The following is a 17,966-nucleotide window of genomic DNA, read 5'->3' as shown; positions in this document are numbered from 1 at the left end:
GGTCCCGCCGGCCGGGGATGGACAGCGCCCGCGCCCAGGTGCCGGGCCGTGGGAAGGTGACCCGCGGCGGCAGGACGCGAGCCCCTTCCGGTCCGGCCCGCCGGGTGCTTCCGGCAGGAAGGGGCTCGGCCCCGAGAGGGGGCCGAAGGGAAGTCCCGCCTCCACCGCGGACGCCGTCACTCACGGGGCCGGGCCGGGAGGGGCGGACAGGTGAGGCCTCCGAGCGCCGGGACCCCCGTGTCCACCTGGCGCGATGCCCGGGCCGCGGGCGCCGGGTGACGGGGTCCGTGGGCGGGGGCCGGGACGTGGAGACCTGAGGGAAGGGGGCAGAGGCCGGGCTGGGGTTTTAGAGGGGGCGGGGGACTAGCCAGGTACCGAGAGGAGGGAGGGCAGCTGGGGCCCGAGCGGCCCCCTCCGCCTGGGCAGCGCCGGCCCCTACCTCCCGCCCGCCTCCCCGCACCCAGAGGCAGGCGCTTCCCTCCGACACCGGGGTGCTGGCAGCCCGTCTTTTCCGTCCTCACCCCCAGGCTCCACGCAGACACCCCTCCCCGCCGTGGGCCTGGCTTCTGACCCGCTTTGTTCCCTCCCAGGTCCGAGTCAGGAGCTGACATGATCGAAGTGGTGGCAGAGCTGAGCCGAGGTCCTGTGTTTCTGGCGGGGGAGGCGCTGGAGTGCGTGGTGACCGTCACCAACCCTCTGCCCCCCACCGCCACCTCGGCATCCAGGTGGGAGTGCTGGTGCTGAAGGAGTGAGTGGTCCTCTGGGAGAAGGCCTGGTGTCTGCAGTGCTGAGCCAGAGCCCAGGTGGTCCTGTGGCTACCCCACCCCTTCCTGCTCATTGTGCTGTCATTGTAGCAGAGGCCGTTTAACCCATGGGGCTGACACAGCCCTCCACTCTCCGTCCTCCCGCCTCCCCCATTCCCTTTTACCCACAGTGCACTCCTCTACTTAGTGGTCTCTTTTTCTTTTTATTGAATATGTTGGTTAATAAAATTATATAGGCTTCAAGTGTGCAGTTCTGTCATACCATCTGTATATTGTACAGTGTACTCACTACCCAAAGTCAAGTCTCCTTCTGCCACCATTCATCCCCTCTTTGCCCTCTTCTGCCTTCCCCACACCCCTCTTCCTTCTGGTAATAATGGCTTCTTTTTGGGGTCCTGGATTTCCCGGCCCTAAGACAGCACCTAACCATGTTGGTCCCTAGACAGTGTGTGTGGTAGGGAGGGCATTTGGGGGAGCTTTGGTGAGGTCAGGAGCTCCCCGCTGATGCCTCCCTTGCTTCCTCCCATAGTGAGGCTCTGGCCTGGGCCAGCGCCCAGATCCACTGCCAGTTCCATGCCAGCGAGAGTCGAGTAGCACTGCCTCCCCCAGACTCCAATCAGCCAGATGTTCAGCCCGAGAGTCAGACTGTCTTTCTACCACACCGAGGTTAGAGATGGGGCATTTGGTGGGAATGGGGTAATGGTGTCCGAAGGGTGACGTTTTAACTTGTTCCAGCGGGTCATTACAGTCTCTGTGCCTTGGAGGTACGGGGCGGGGGGATGCAGCAGTTGCTTTGGGGCTGTAAGACTGTTGCTGTCTCACAACAAGAAAAGGGGGATCGCTTACCGTGAGCTGTCATTTGTTGGCAGTGCTTACTGCCCCCACCTGATGTGCTGGCCTCGTCCAGCACCGGCCAACGGGATCAGTAAACTGCAGTCCTTGTCTTTTTTAGGTGAGAGGGGTCAGTGTATCCTTTCCACTCCACCAAAGATCCTATTCTGTGACCTGAGGCTGGACCCTGGGGAGTCCAAATCATGTAAGTGACTGTGTCCCACCCCTCCGGAGATCCCGGAAGGAGGGCTTCTCTGGCTGCCTCCGCCGCCCTGACTGCTGCCTCCCAACCAGACTCCTACAGCGAAGTGCTGCCCATAGAGGGACCGCCCTCCTTCCGAGGCCAGTCAGTTAAGTATGTCTACAAATTGACCATCGGCTGCCAGCGTGTCAACTCACCCATCACTTTGCTCAGGGTCCCTCTGAGGGTTCTTGTGCTGACAGGTGAGTAAGGGTTCCTGGGGGGAAGGGCTAGGAGGAGCCTCACCAAAGCAGAAGTGGGGTTTAGAGAGCTTGTGAGAGGGGCTGGAGGGGAGCTTCCTGGTCTCAGGGAAGGTACGCAGGGGCTGAAGCGGGAGGGCTCTGGGGAAGAGGTGTAGATGTGTGCCCCAGCCATGTCTCCCCTCACCCCCAGCCCTCTCAGGCTGGAGTCCAGACCCACCTTCTGCTCTCACTCTGTTCCCTCCCAGCACTACTTCTCTGCTCATTTTCTTCCTAGGCCTTCAGGATGTCCGGTTTCCCCAGGATGAGGCTGTGGCCCCATCCAGTCCGTTCTTGGAGGAGGAGGAAGGTGGGAAGAAGGATACATGGCTAGCCGAGCTGGCTGGAGAGCGCCTCATGGCGGCCACATCCTGCCGCAGCCTCCGTGAGAATCCTTTCAAAATTGTCTCACCCCCTCCTCCCCTCATGGTGTTCCTGTCTCAGGGGCAAGTCCTCCTCCCTGCCACATGCTTCTGAGGACCCACTGGTAGCTCTCCCAGATTAGATTATAAAGAAGAGCCCCACCTTTTGGCATCTGGCTCCACGTCCCGTCTCCAGTGTGGACTCCAGGCTTACAGTGTCCTGTTTCCCCAGATCTGTACAATATCAGTGATGGCCGAGGAAAAGTGGGGACATTTGGCATCTTCAAATCTGTGTACAGACTTGGCGAGGACGTGGTGGGAACCTTAAACTTAGGGGAAGGAACTGTAGCGTGTTTGCAGGTGAGGAGGGAGAGGGGCTTATGGGACTCTGGGCCTGAAGGGCTAGGGCAGCAGAGGGGCCTGCGTAAAGAAGGGGGGTATGTGTACGCGGATAGTGGGGTCTCTGGTAAAGCAGGTTGAGGGTGGGCTGCCCTCTCCCCCGGAGATGGCAGTTCCCAGTGCCTGCTGGCACACGCTTTTCTTGCTCCCAGTTTTCAGTGAGTTTGCAGACCGAGGAGCGCGTGCAGCCCGAGTACCAGCGGCGCCGCGGGGCGGGGGGTGCCCCCGCAGTGTCCCACGTGACTCACGCCCGGCACCAGGAGTCCTGCCTCCATACGACCAGAACCAGCTTCTCCCTCCCCATCCCTCTCAGCTCCACCCCAGGCTTCTGCACCGCCATTGGTGAGACCCTGGCCACTGTCGGAGGTGGGGGAGAGGGAGCAAAATACTGTTCCTAGGTACAACGTGATGGATCCTGGTTCCCAACACTCAGACACACCCTGCATCCAGTGTCTGACCCTTGACGCTCTATGAGCTCTTCAACCTGTTTTCTAGATGCACTGACCCCTAAACGCTGAACCGCTTTGGAGCTCTCCGTCCCTACCCATTCTCACAGGCACCTGTGATTCACTGATCGCTGATTCCCTAGCCCAGTGGTTGGCAAACCGCGGCTCTCGAGCCACATGGGTGTGGCCCCTTGGGTGTGGCTTTCCACAAAATACCACGTGCAGGCACGCATACAGTGCGATTGAAGCTTTGTGGCCCATGCTCAGAAGTCGGTTTTCGGCCTATTTTGGAGAAGTCTGTTTTGAAGAAGTGGCTTTAGAACCCTCAAGGGGCCGGCAAACTCATTAGTCAACAGAGCCAAATATCAACAGTACAACGATTGAAATTTCTTTTGAGAGCCAAATTTTTTAAACTTAAACTTCTATCGCCACTTCTTCAAAATAGACTCGCCCAGGCCGTGGTATTTTGTGGAAGAGCCACACTCAAGGGGCCAAAGAGCCAAAGTTTGCCGACCACAGCTTTAGGCTATCAAATCTTGACTGTCTCACATTTGGGCTATTAGATTCTTGACATTGCTGTCCTTATTGTCCTTATTGTCACGTTTTGAAGTAATCTAGTAATCACACACTAGATTATTTAAAAAACAAAACAAACAAACAAAAAAACACCCTCGATCCTAGCTCCCTGTCCTGTGATTTCTCCCCCTCCTCCCAAATACAGGTTATTGTAATTTGCTAACCGTACCCTGTCATTGGCTTTTAATTCTAGCTTCTCATGCCCCTGTCTATGTCTTTATTCCAGTGTCCCTGAAGTGGCGGTTGCATTTTGAGTTTGTAACATCCCGAGAACCAGGTTTGGAGCTCCTGCCTCCTGTGGAACAGCCCGAGCCTGTCACCTGGACAGGCCCCGAGCAAGTGCCTGTGGACACCTTCAGCTGGGACCTCCCCATCAAGGTGCTGCCCACAAGCCCCACCTTGGCCTCGTATGCAGCCCCGGGCCCCAGTACCAGCACCATAACCATCTGAACCCGGCCCAGCGCAGCACTCCCTCCTTCAGGATCCGCAGAACTCGGCACCTGGACTCCAGTAGGGCCCCTTTTCCCCACCGGGGGCCCAGCGGCACGGACAATGAGAAGCAGGCGTTCAGCTGTAGCATTAATTTATTTATTCGGAATAAATTGGCAGCTGCTAGTGGTTTCCCTGGAAGTGGCAGCAGCAGTGGGCAGTCAGCAGAAGGGCGGTTGGTTGAGATTAGCCGGAGTGGGGAGCAGGAGCCCCCGGAACAGGGGTGTTAGCTGAGCCCCACTCTGGGTCAGGCCCTCCCCCTTTGCAGGGCAGCCGAGGGTCAGACTTCTGCACCAGGGAGAACCGGCAGGTTCCCGCCTCCTGCCGGACCTCGCACTCCGCAGGGAAGTCGATGGGATGCTGGGACCTGGGGACCCAAAGGATGGGGGAGGAGTCAGCACAGTGAAGGGCCACCTCCCCCTCCCGCATCCCCTTCCTCCCCGCAGTCCTCCCAGAGCTCCCCTCAGGGCCCCCTCTGTTCCCCCCCAACTAAATTCTCACTACCATGGCTGGATTTACTTTTATTTCATAGAATTTTCCTTCTAGACCCACCCCTGCCTCCCTTACTTTGTAGCCTGAAGCTTTCTCTCTCACACTCTTACTGTTACCTTCAGGTTCAGCCAGCCTCATGCTGCTATTCTGTTCACTCTAGCACGACAGAATCTAACCATGCCCCGGCCCTCTCTCACATCAGGGCCACTCTCTCTGGCCATTTCCCGTCACTCACGTGTCGCAGCAGCCCACACCAACAGGATGCAGACAGGTGCAGTGGAAGCAGTCCTTGCGGAGCCAGGACTCGCCCAGGGTGAAATATTTCCCCTCATAGCGGCAGGGGGCTGGGGAGGAACAGGAAGTGTTAGCGTACAGGGGAGCGGTGGCGGCAGACGGAATCATCCTGGGTAGGAGAGAGCCCAGGGCACGCTCTCCCCATGTTTAGTCTTTCCTGTTTCTGGGTGACCCCGATCATCTCTGAGCCCCCCTCCACCCAGTGAGTGCCCTCTGCTCCTTTTCCTTCCCCACTGCCTCACCCAGTGTTACCTTGAGCTTGGAAGTAGCATTTGCTGTGGACTCCGGGGTGCTGAAGGAGCAGAGAGATCACCAAGCAGATGATCCCCCAGCCTCGAGGGATCCCCTTAGCCTGCCCACCCCAGAGCATCCTGAGGGCCATTCCTGGAGCACAGCCCTTTGGGACCCTCTTGGCTTCTGTCAGGCTACTCCGGTCTCGTCTCTTTGGCTTTTCTTTGTTTCTCTCCTCTGTCTTTTCTCCTGGGCTCCTGTCTCACACCATCTCCGTGCCCTCTGCTCTCACAGGCTTGGAGATGTTTATAAAGTGAGGACCCTGGCCCCCTGCTGAGTAGAGCTGGAAAAGCTGTAACTCTGTTTCCTGGGGTGAGGGCATGAAAACAAGAGGTCCAGCTTTAACAAGCTGTGAGAGCTGATTCATGCCCCTGCACAGCTAGGGGGAGGGAGGTGGCCATGGAAGGGGCACCGGACTGGGCACTCCCCCAACAAGGAGGTGGGAGGGGCGAGGGCCCCCAGGTGGTCCCCAGATCTCTTCTCGGACCTGGAGAGAAGGAAGCATTCCGCCATCTCCCACCCCACCCCACAATACCACACACACTCTCTCCAGGGGTGGGTGTGCTGGGATCCCTGCCTGGACCGGAGGGAGGCATTTCCTGGGGATGGCTAATCCTGTGCCCCAGCCAAACCGAGGAGCTGCTGTAGGGTGCGACGGCCAGAGGCTCCGGGAGAGCAAACAGGCACCTGGAGCGGAGCATGTTTCTCTCAGACCCCAGGGCAGGGGCCCCCTGAAGTAGCTAGAGACATGGCTGCCCCTCAGAGATGGGGGTCCGGGGGGAGGTTGTCTCTTTCCCAGAGGCATCCAGAGATGGCTTCTCCATTGTTCACCACCCAAGGCTACAGCAGATACGCCGTCTCCCCGACTGCGATGGTTCTTTCAGAGGAACCTTTCCTCCACATGCTCTAACGTAGGAGCCACCCCAGTTTCCTGTACGTTACGGAGTGAGGACTTAGGGATTCTCCCTGGACATCCTCTTTTGGGTTTCCTGCAGGTGTGGAGAACCCAAGATGGGTGATTAAGAGCAAAGGTTGCAGAGTCAGACTACTTGGATTCAGATCCTGACTCCACTTAAGAACTATGTGACTTTGGGCAAGTTACTTCACCTCTCGAAACCTGTTTCCTTGTCTGTAAATTGGGACAGAACTACTCATAGGGTTGCTAAGAGTATTAGATGAGAAAATGCATGTTATCTGTCCCCAGCACATAGCCCTCAGAAAATATCAGCTACTGAGGATGGCACTAGAGCTCAGAGACAAGATGGGTGGATATTCCTCTAAATGACACTGAGCTTCTGCTATCACCAGACATAGACTGTGTCCCTTTCACACTCATGCTCCATGTCATCCCTACCACCTCCTTCAAAAACTACCTCCAGGAGCATTCTGGTTTTGGTCTTTGTGTCTTTGAGATTCTAAGTGTTTGGTTTGAGCAACAGTGTTGCTGATAAAACTTCCCTGGGCCAGTACCCTCCCTTCTACCCTGGGAAGAGATATTTTCTTATCCTACCAGCTTACTTGTTCCTGCTTTTTCGTATGGATTTTGATCCATTTCTTTCCATCCTCACTCATGCAAACTCTCACGGTCTCCTTTCTGATCACTCAGATGCTGGCTATCTCTCTGGTGCTAACGTCCTCTGGCTAACCTAGATTTCTTTCATCTTCCTACACCCCACAGGCTCCTATCCCAGGTACTCCCCTCCTGCCTACAGGGCCAATCACTTTGGCATGTATTTTATTTTCCATCCAAGTCTCCAGTTTCATCTACTCCGAGACTCTGGCTGACTTTTATAGAAAGTTACCCTGCCTCTCACCTCTTTACTATTCAAAAGCAACTCCTCAGCCCACCTCAAACTCCCTCTCTGCCCTCTCCCAAGGAGACAGCCTAATGGAAGGAGATGCAGACGGTACCACACGTTCACCCTCCCCGGGGCTGATGGCCTTTCCACTTGAGAGGAGTGCTGGGAGCGGAGGAACCTCCTGGTTGAAGCAGGGTGCCCTGATGTAGGCCGCCGTGTGGGAGGCATGGCCGTGGCTGGAGCAGGTGCATCAGGAGGCCTGCCTACCACAGGGCCCAGCAGTCTGGTCAGAGGTCAGGCGCTCTGCTGCTGCCTTTCTGCGGGAGGGACACTAGCTGACACCTGAAGGCTGGGCCATAGACTGCCTTCTGCTCCTGCAGCCTGGAGCCAGCCTAATAGGGGCTGCACTAGAGGAGAGCTAGAGAGCATGCAGGTGGTGGCAGTGATGCTGGAAGGCGACGGGGGACCCCGTGGGGGTTGGCATTGATGGGGGGTCCTGGGGACGGAAGTGAGAACTGTGTACTGAAGATGTAGGAGTAGGGGGCTCTTCTGGGAAGAAAGATCCCTCTCCCAGAGTGGGGGCGTGGCGGGGGAGGTGTTGGTTGAATCCATTTGCATGTCTATTGGGGTGTGTTGCGTGCGCATCAGTGTAGGTTCTTGGGGCTGGAGGCCCAGCTTCTGAGTGTGTGTGTGTGTGTGTGTGTGTGTGTAGGAGTGTCAGCAATTAGGGCTCAACCCCGTGATTCCTGCGGCCCCGGAGGTGCCAGGTGAGGGGGCGCCGGGGTTGGCGCGGCCGCCGGCGCGGGGACAGAAAACATCCGCCGGAGGCCCGGCCGGGCGGCGCTCCAGCAGCGCCGGGCAGGTGCGCGGCGAGGAAGTGAGCGCATTCCGGCCCCAGCGCCGGCCAGCCTCCCCTCCCCTCCGGTGAGTCACCGCTGACCCCCGCCGCCCGGCCGGATAGGAAGGGTTGGCTGCGGCCGACCGCGGGGAGGTTTGGGGAACCGGCGTTCCAGAGGGGGGCTGCGGGGAGCCCCGGGAGGGTGGTGAGAGGTGGGGAGTGGGGAGGGGGTGCTGGACGTCCAGGGTCTGGTTTCGCCCCAGGTGGGAAAGTCCTAAGAGAGGCCGAGTGCAGAGCTTGTGCCTGAGCGGAGGCAGGCAAGGGCGAGCCCCTGGGAGAAGGGCCTGGAGCAGGGAGAAGGCCCTCGCGTGGGGAGGGAAGGGGCCCGGGCAAACCGGAGAATCCGCGCCCGGGAGGCCCAGGAAGGAAGGGCGGGTTGCAGGGCTGCGGAGACGCAGTGAGGACGGGCGGGCTGCAGGGCGGGCTGCAGGGCGGCCCCTCGCCGGTGTGGGCCTGGGGCAGCCAGAGCCTGTAGGCGGAGGGAGGCTGCCATATCAGGTGGGCAGGTGGGATGGCCAGCCCCCGGGAGAGAAGATTGGTCAGGAGGCCTGTGCACCGGGCAGTGAGGAGCCGGTTTAGGGAGCAGCGGAGTTAAGGTTGTTTGGGTACAGCTGTGGCTAGGTCATTAAAGGCTTAACACACACACGCACTCGCACACACACACACTTTTATTGATTTCAGAGGAGGAGATAGGAACATCAATGATGAGAGAGAATCACTGATCAGTATGTGCACCTACCAGGAATCCGGTGGTGACCTCCTGGTTCATAGGTCAATGCTCAGCCCCTGAGTCAGGCCAGCCCGGCCCAGAAGGCTCCGAATGCAGGTGTGAGGAATTCGGTTTTGTTCCCTGAGTAGGAAGAGCAGTGAGTGGCTTAAAGGCAAGGTGATTGGTATCTAGCTTTATTGCCTGCCATTAAGTCTTCGTTTAAAAAAAAAAAAAAAAAGACATTGATTTGCAACTTTTTATAGTTATTTTAAATTACATGACTATATCAAACAATTCAAATCTGTTGATTTTTTTTAATAATTGAAAATTTTGACTCAATATTTGATTTGAAATTCAAAGTGAAGCTATCAAGATGTTATATAGTGTTGAGTCTTCCTTTGTCTTGCCTCCATTTCCCCCTCGCTGACTTGACTGAATTCCATGTTTTTAATGTCTCTATTTTCTATATCAGTAGCATAGCCCTTCTAGTTTTCCTCTCCCTCATATTATGGTCTTTGTTTTTAACCTTAATTTTTTTTTTTTTTTTCTGTTCAGTCTTTTAACCTGCCCTGTGTATCCTGAACCAAGTAAAACACTTCTTGGGATGTAGGCACTGGGTTGCAATGTACAAAGACAAGTAACTCAGCTTTACCATATATGTTAGGTTACATACTATCTTCTGTGTCTTTGTATGTAGCTACAAAGTTTCTATATTTACCCTGTGGCTGATAAAGAGATAAAGCAAAAGCAGTTTTAAAAAAAAATAGCTGAAACTGGTTTGGCTCAGTGGACAGAGCATCGGCCTGTGGACTGGAAGGTCCCTGGTTCGATTCCAGTCAAGGGCATGTACCATGGTTGCGGATACATCCCCAGTAGGGGGTGTGCAAGAGGCAGCTGATCAATAATTCTCTCTCACCGATGTTTCTAACTCTCTACCCCTCTCTCTTCCTCTGTAAAAAAATCAATAAAATATATTTAAAAAATATATATATATATATATATATTGATTTCAAATGGGAAGGGAGGGGGATAGAGATAGAAACATCAATGATGAGAGAGAATCATTAATTGGCTGCCTCCTGCACGGGGCCCCCTACTGGGGATCAAGACCACAACCAGGCATGTGCCCTTGACCAGAATCAAACCCGGGACTCATCAGTCCCCAGCCTGCGCTCTATGCACTGAGCCAAAGTGGCTAGGACCTAAAGCAGGCTGATTCATGACAGTATTTCTACAGCATAGCAATAAAGTCCAATTTCTCTTCTAAAATGGTATTTGGTATTTTTCTCAGAAACTCATTCTAATTCTATTATGGTCTTTATAATTTACGTTATCTTGGGCCAATGGCAATTATAAGGATTAGGATCTTTATAATTTATTTTTAAGATTCTTAAACCCTGCAGTTGCCTTTGGCCTCAAACAAGAAAATCTGGGTCAGTTAATTAAAAAAAAAAAAAAAAAAAATCCACTTGGAGCCCAGTTGCTTTCTCCTGTGCTGTTTGAGCTCCAGCCCTACCTTATTCCCAGTGGCCTTTGCCTTCATTCCTTCTTTGCTCTGCTGGGCATCTTTAAAGGAAAACTTCACACCAACTTCCTCTACTATAAATTCTCCCTCCCCTCAACTCTGCACTTCTCTTTGCCAACATACACCACCGCTTCTTCAGTGAATTTTTTTTTTTTTAAGCTACAGCCCTTTCTGGCTCTTTTCCAGCTTTAACACTCTCTTGTTAAAATCTCTTTTTTTCTCCTTTCTCTTTGGGAAGATTTCTGATTCTTAAAAGGTAATGCTTTATTTATTCTGCATGATCCACTTATATCTTCTTTGCTCTTCTATCACCTTTTTTAAAAAAAAAAATTCTATTGCCGAAACCGGTTTGGCTCAATGGATAGAGTGTCGGCTTGGGGACTGAAAGGTCCCGGGTTCGATTCCGGTCAAGGGCATGTACCTTGGTTGCGGGCACATCCCCAGTGGGGGTTGTGCAGGAGGCAACTGATCGATGACTCTCATCGATGTTTCTAACTCTCTATCCCTCTCCCTTCCTCTCTGTATAAAATCAATAAAATATATTTAAAAAAAATTCTATCATGCTTGCTTTCACCAAGGCTTTGGCCTTCCCTTTGTAATTAAACAGTCTTCTAGCTATAGCAAAAGATGCTTACGTTTCCTATTTTTCCTATAAGAGAAAAAAAATTTTCAAATTCACATCTACTTCAGTCCCTTTTCCCCCATATTCTGCATCCAGAAGCTTGACCATTATTGTAAAATTGACTGAAGCCTGATGTTGGGCAGGGCACTGTATAATGAACTTCATAATCTTAGTGTCAGATTCCTAAGTGCTTGCCAATAATAGATGTTTTCATGCGTGTGAATAAACGTTCTCATGTACACACACAGACTAAAATGCACAAATAATAGAACCTAATTCAATATAAGTATATGAATACGGCCCTGGCTGGTGTGGCTCAGCTGGTGGGGCGTCATCCTGTGTACCAAGAGGTCACTGGTGTGATTCCCGGTCCGAGCATGATCCCCTGAGGGGGTCCTGCAGAAGGTAGCTGATGAGTATTTCTCTTTCTCTTCTTCTCAAATCAATATTTTTAAAAAATAGTGGTGTCTGGGCCAATCTCCAGAGACTCTATTAAAAAAAAAAAAAAGGATATGATATGTGTTAGTATATTACATTATAATCAGATCAAATGTATTTTAGGGTGAAAGATGAGGATGGGTAAATGTAGAGCTGGGATAGAAGTTTAAGAGACAGCATCGTTTGGCATTCTGTATTCAGACTGGAGAAGGATGAGAGGAGAGTCATTCCTGTGAAGATGAAGGGACTTCATGAAAGAGGCTGTGTTCCAGGAGCTGGGAGAGACTTGTAGGCTGTGATGAATGGTACTGGGTGGGATGGAGGGGCCAGAGTTTCAAGAACATACAGTTGCTAGGCCCAAACAGCCCAGTGTTCTCTCTGGCCGAGAATATAAAAGATGCTATGGTTGTAGTTTGGATTTTGACTATAGTTATGTTTCTATTAATAACCATATTGAAGTTTTCCTACCCCACCTCTTACCACTGCAACCATTCTCACCATATTTTTCTGTGTTTTTTTTTTCTTCTGCTGCTTGCACTCATAATTAACCGCCCCCTAATTTAACTGAATTCCCTATTTGCTTTTATTTTGCCTGTCTCCTCCACAACCTGCTTATTGCAGTAGTGACTTTTAAAATTCCATTTATGAGACTCTCACTTTTATCTCATTCACAAATTACTCTTTTCTTAAAATTATAGACTCAAATAGGCAGAATGCATCTAGTTCTTCTCGCTGGAAGATGACCAAGTTGGTTTTGCTTGATTGTCTGCATTACTTCCTCCTGCAGGGGGGGGGCTTGCAGTTCTACTGCTATCTAGCTTTATTTTATTTATTTATTTATTTTTTTAAAATATATTTTAATGATTTTTTACAGAGAGAAAGGTAGAGAGATAGTTAGAAACGTCAATGAGAGAGAAACATCGACCAGCTGCCTCTTGCACACCCCCTACCGGGGATGTGCCCGCAACCAATGTACGTGCCCTTGACCGGAATCGAACCTGGGACCCTTCAGTCCGCAGGCCGACGCTCTATCCACTGAGCCAAACCAGTTTCGGCTATCTAGCTTTAGTTATCTCATATTTTCCCTTAGTTTTGCTTTTTGAAACAATATAGAAGTCTTTCTTTTTGGTGTGGTAGCTCTTTTAAGATTTGAAAGGGGTTTGTTTTTTGTGTTTTTTCCCCTCCAGCATGTCCAGTAGAATTTTCTGCACTGATGGAAATGTTCCCCGCCTGACCTGTCTAATCATTGGCCACCAGTCCCTTGGAAATGTGGCTAGCGTGATGTGACTATGAAACTTAATTTTACTTAATTTTCGTTATTTAAATTGAAATAGCCAGATGAAGTGAGTGACTCTTGTGTTAGCCATCTCTAAAAACTCTGGAACTTAGTACTTTGTCACATGGCTGTCTTTGGGCTGTTCCAAAAAATCTTATGATCACCTCAAACACTGGGAAAACATGCAAAACTGGGCTCTTGTACTGACTGGAGGCCAGTCTTATATGTTGGTTGTCACAACCTAGAAAAAAAAAACAACACAAACCTACCCTCTAGAGTCCTGAAAGTATCAGTTAAAAAAAAAAAAAAAAAAAAAAAAAAAAATATATATATATATATATATATATATATATAATTGATTTCAGAGAGGAAGAGAGAGAGAGAGGGAGGGAGGGAGGGAGGGAGGGAGAGAGAGAGAGAGAGAGAGATATCAGTGATAAGAGAGAAGCATGATTGGCTGCCTCCTGCACTCTCAGCTAGGGATCGAGCCTGCAACACAGGCATGTGCCCTGATCGGTACTTGAACCGTGACCGCCTGGTTCACAGGTTGACATTCAACCCCTGAGCCATGCCGACAGGCAATAGTGTCAGTTTTTATTGACTCTTTCTTAGGAGGGGTAAAAGATGAAGGTTTTACACCATCTTCCATAACTCGAAGCAAAATTTTAAAAATTCCTTATTCAATCTCTCTCTTTCCCTAAGAGAAAGAGCCCCTAAAGTTCCTCTCTATAATGGCTGCCAAATCCCTTCCTTCTCTTTTCTCTTTTTTCTCACAAACAACTTCCCTCCTCTTTGAACCTGACTCCTCCATTCTCTGTGAGCACCCGTCTGCCCTCTTCCCTTTCAAGGAGAAGCCCTTAGGTGTTTCTCCAGCTCCTCTGCCCTTTTATTACCTCAGAAAATCCAGGGAACTTGTGGACTTGTCTTTCTTGGGGGTGATTGTGGCTAGAAGGTCATGCTTTAAATAACTTCTTTTTCTTTCCCACATAATTCTTGATCTCCTAGAAGTCCCCTCATTTTCTTTTGTTATCATTGCTGAACAGTCTTCAGCATTCTTTTGCAGAAGTTTCTCTAACATATTTTCATTCCAGATCTATGCTTAACAGATCCTAAAGCTACTTCTTCACAGTTCCTTTATCCACTTGTCTTTTAAAATTATTTTGTTTATATATTATTTTTAATAAGCTTATCACCTTTTGACGAGTCTTCTACACTGCATAGGCCGCCTCCCCCAGGGAGCAGCATTCATTCCCCACTGCTGTCACCCAGGGCCCTCCTTCCCTTGATTCCCTTCTCTTTTTTATAATGTTAACTATTTTTAAAAAAAATTATTTTTGAGTTCTCATTTTTTCCAGGGGATCTCTCATATGTCTCTGTACTGCAACATTAAACTGCATGTAGCACTGATCTCTGTGAATTGCGGGTGATGGGATTGAGGGGTATAATGTTGTGGGCTGGGTAATCTTTTGTTGGGGAGGGGAGACTATCCTGTGCACTGCGGGATGTTTAGCAGCACCCCAGCCTCTACCCACTGGATAGCAGAGGTCCCCTCTCCATGGTGACAACCCAAAGTATCTTCAGACACTGCCAGATGTCTTCCCCACCCTCACCTCTTCTTGAGAACTACTGTTCTGGAATATCGCCTTTCTGAAGTTGACAAATGGTTACACTTTTTCTTCCCAATTTGTGATTTGTTTGCTTAGCCTAGATTTTTTAAAAGTGTGGTCTTTGTCTTACTTGGTAGGAGGGAGGCTCTTAAAATTGCAGGTTCCTGATCTCCTCCGAGGCCTACTGAATCAGAAATTCTGGAAGAGGAATCTGGAAATGAAATTTTTACCAGAGACAGTACCCCCAGGCCCTTCCCAAACAGATAATTCTTATGCCCTGGGCTTGACCCTCCGGTGGTATAACTGCCGCATTACCCACATTTTTTTCCTGCAGGTCTTCCTGGGGCTCCAGCTTTGCTTCCGCTCTTGGCCTTCTGATGCCAACACAAACAGGGAGGCCTCAGGTTACCCGGACAACTAGAGCACAGGAAACCGTAAAAGTCCAGCCCTCCCACAAGGAATCAGACTGTGGCCATTCCCGCTTGCTTTCACCCTAGGGACTCGGTCATACTCCCTACTCCCCATTCTCCAACTACACAGTATGGCAGATGCCTAGGCCCAAGTCACAAACCCTGATTTTGGAGACCTGGTAGTGGAATACAGAATGAATGGGATGAAGAAAGATGAGTGAAAGATAAATATCACATGATCCTACACATAAATGGGATATAATGATCAACATAATTTGATAAACAAGAATAGATCCAGAGACAAATGGGAGGGGAGGGGAGGGAGGGGGTTAAGAACAATCAAAGGACTTGTATGCATGCATATTAGCATAACCAATGGACACAGACACTGGGGCAGTGGGGACTTGCCCAGGGTGGGAATGGCTGGGTGGTGGGTTGGGGTCAATTGAGGAAAAAGAAGACTTACGTAAAACTTTAGACAATAAAAAAAAAAAAAAAAAGTGAATGAAGCTTTTTCACATTGATAGTCCATGTTACCTTGATGATAGCTGAGTTTTGTGCTGGTGAGAATTATATTCCCCTGAAAGTTGATAAGATTGTGAGCTGTAGAGTCACTTATACTTGCTTCATTGGACCTTGAGTCTTGGATCTCTTTGCATTCCTGGCTAGATGTTTTTACAATTTTCTTTGGGTCAAAGATTTAGCAATCTACTTCTATACACTGGGAGCAGTGTATGTTTAGCAAGAAAAGAATAGTCAGCGTATAATGAATTTGGGTTCTATTTACCTTTCATTACGAAACTAGATACTTAAAGGAAAATTCTCTAATACGTCATAAGCGTACGTCATAAGCATCTATAGATGCAAGCAGCAGACCTTTTTATCTTAAATTCAAAATATTGTGGCAGTTAACTGGTTAAATCCACAAGTAAATGAAAATCTACTTGCATTTAGATGCTTAGAAACTGTTGAATTGATCCAAAACCAGAGCAGGCCACCTCCGTGGACCATGAGAATTCCCTGCTTAAGAATCTTCTCCATATTGCAGGTCAGAGCAAGAGAGAATCAAGGTTGAGAAGGCAGACTTGATAGCTCTTTTCAAAGAGTTGAAAGACTGCCCTGTGGAAGGGGTTAGACTTATTTGGTTTGGTCCAAGAGGTGGAATACAGACCTTTATTTCAGATGATAGTGATGGGGGACAGAATTTGGCTTAATAAGGAAGAACATTTTAATTAGAGGACCTCAAATTGGAATGAGCTGATGTTAGACAATGAATTATTGACTGAATTGTTTATATAGAGGTTAGATTATCATTTGCACAAGGTTTGGATGAGATTTTGGACATTAATTTGAGTTTGGCCTATAAAGGGAAGCGGGCAAATTTATAGGAAGTCAGTTCACCCTTCTATTATATGATTTTGTGGCAGCTGTTAAAGTCATTACTGTTTTCCTGGGGACCTCTCTTTACTAATTTGACCTCCTTGAGTCATTGAATATTAGAGCTGAGAGTGGAGTCTTTAGAGATTTATCAAATGTAGTCCTCTGGCGATTCCTCAAGAATGCCTCAAGGGCGGCTGAGAGGTGAAATTAAGGATAGCTGGCCCTATTAGCCGGTTAGCCATGCTTCTGTAAGAACAATTTTGCTTTGAAAAGTTTTTACCAGAAAAAAGAAAAAAAAGAGAGTTTTGAAAAATAATCTTAGAGGCCCCGGTATTCCAAGTTCTTCATTTTATTGACAGGCAAACTGAGATATGGAGCAGAGAAGTGCCTTGCGAAAGGTCACATAGCTAATAAATTTCACAGCCGGAATTCAAATCCAGCTTTTCTAATTCCAGTCATTTGTTGTTTTTACTACCCCCTCTACTAGTCTACCTTCTTATAATTCAGTAAAAGTTTCTCTCCATTTCACTGGCCACAACTATAGTCCAGAATTTTTATTTTTTCAGCTCTACTATTTCCTACTCATTACTGAGCTAGTCTCCCTGTTATCCAATCTCTCCTTCTTCTGGTCTATATCATATACACTGTTGCCATGTTATTCTTCATGAAACATTGTCTTCATCATGAGATTTCTCTGCTTAAGAACCTTCTTCATATTGCTGGAAAGAACTTTTTCATCCTGACACATTGTTAACATTCTTTAGGATCTTCATTGTTCAGCTAAGCTGAGCCCAAATCTATAATGGGTAATTAATGAGCCATCTAATAATGAGATTAATTGAGCCACACCCTACCTCTAGACTCCAACTTCGGCAGAATTTTTATGTGTACAGTTTTAATCAGGGGTGATGAGAAGATACAAAAGAAATAGAAGACTAGGGAAAAAAAAATAGATCAGATCTCATAAAAAGAAGTTGCATAACAATGTTTTATATAATCCTATTTGTAGTACACATACATACATTAAAAACAACACAAGAATGAGATGTATAGAAATTTGAAGAAAACACCAAATTGATAACAGACCTTAACTTTGATGAGGTGGATTGAGAAAGGAAAGGGGACGAGGAGGAATAAAAAATATGTTAAAAATATATTTCTTCCCAGTCTATGGCTTGACTTTTTATTTTTAATGATTTTTAAAAAGTGAATATTTCAGTCTCATCATGGCTTCTTCTATATTGCCTTTTTATTTTCTTTATGGTGATTTTGAAGAGCATAAGTTTTAAATTTTTGTGAAATCTAATTTTTTCCTTTCTTTCTTGTACGGCTATTGCTTTTTGTGCCCTACATAAGAAATATTTGCTTACACCAAAGTGATAAAGGTTTTCTCCTGTGTTTTTTCCTATAGATGCTTTAGCTTTTATGTGTGAGTCTTTTTATACTTATGATTCATTTTGATCATTTTCTTAACTTCCTCCTCGCAACACAGCAGGTGCAATAGGAAAAGATGAATCTGAAATGAAGATTACCTCTCTCAAAACAGACATGGTAGAATATACTAGTAAACATTAGCCTTTTCTGTGTATTGTCTTCATCTACTATTTATTGAGTATTAACGATTTCTTAGTAAAATATCTATCAGTCACCTACTGGATCAGGCGCTGGCAATACAGTGATGAAAACACTAGACAATGTCCTTGTTCCATGGAGTTTACATTGTAATGGGAGTGGTTGTGTTTTAGTGAACATCCCATTGTATAATTGGGAAAGTCAAGAAAATGTTATTGTGATTCCTCAATTGAAGGAAGAATTTCAGTTCCTTGGTAAACAAGCTTATCTTCCTGTATGATGGAGCCGGAAGAACCTTTTTCCACA

The 17,966-nt window shown here is 48.7% G+C and overlaps 2 protein-coding genes across 2 annotated transcripts; one reads left to right on the top strand and one right to left on the bottom strand.

Annotated features, from left to right (window-relative positions):
• Window positions 1-76: 76 nt before the first annotated feature.
• Window positions 77-4,855, top strand: RGP1 (RGP1 homolog, RAB6A GEF complex partner 1). The gene is made up of 9 exons (XM_084898760.1): window positions 77-210; window positions 591-725; window positions 1,294-1,430; window positions 1,717-1,800; window positions 1,890-2,039; window positions 2,314-2,460; window positions 2,670-2,797; window positions 2,989-3,178; window positions 4,085-4,855. The coding sequence occupies exons 2-9, from the start codon at window positions 610-612 to the stop codon at window positions 4,306-4,308; spliced, it is 1,176 nt and encodes a 391-aa protein (XP_084754886.1). The 5' UTR covers window positions 77-210; window positions 591-609; the 3' UTR covers window positions 4,309-4,855.
• On the bottom strand, window positions 4,534-8,197 carry MSMP (microseminoprotein, prostate associated; the record flags this gene model as incomplete). Its single annotated transcript, XM_084898804.1, has 3 exons — window positions 5,386-8,197; window positions 5,075-5,183; window positions 4,534-4,714 (listed from the first exon to the last, which is right to left on the bottom strand). Exons 1-3 carry the CDS (start codon window positions 5,513-5,515, stop codon window positions 4,534-4,536), a joined length of 420 nt encoding a protein of 139 aa, XP_084754930.1. The 5' UTR covers window positions 5,516-8,197.
• Window positions 8,198-17,966: the final 9,769 nt, after the last annotated feature.

Source organism: Pipistrellus hanaki, assembly GCF_964339955.1.
Source record: "Pipistrellus hanaki genome assembly, chromosome: 11".
NCBI lineage: Eukaryota > Metazoa > Chordata > Mammalia > Chiroptera > Vespertilionidae > Pipistrellus > Pipistrellus hanaki.
The sequence above is the reverse complement of the archived record's forward strand: the minus strand, read 5'-3'. Positions and strand labels throughout refer to the sequence as shown.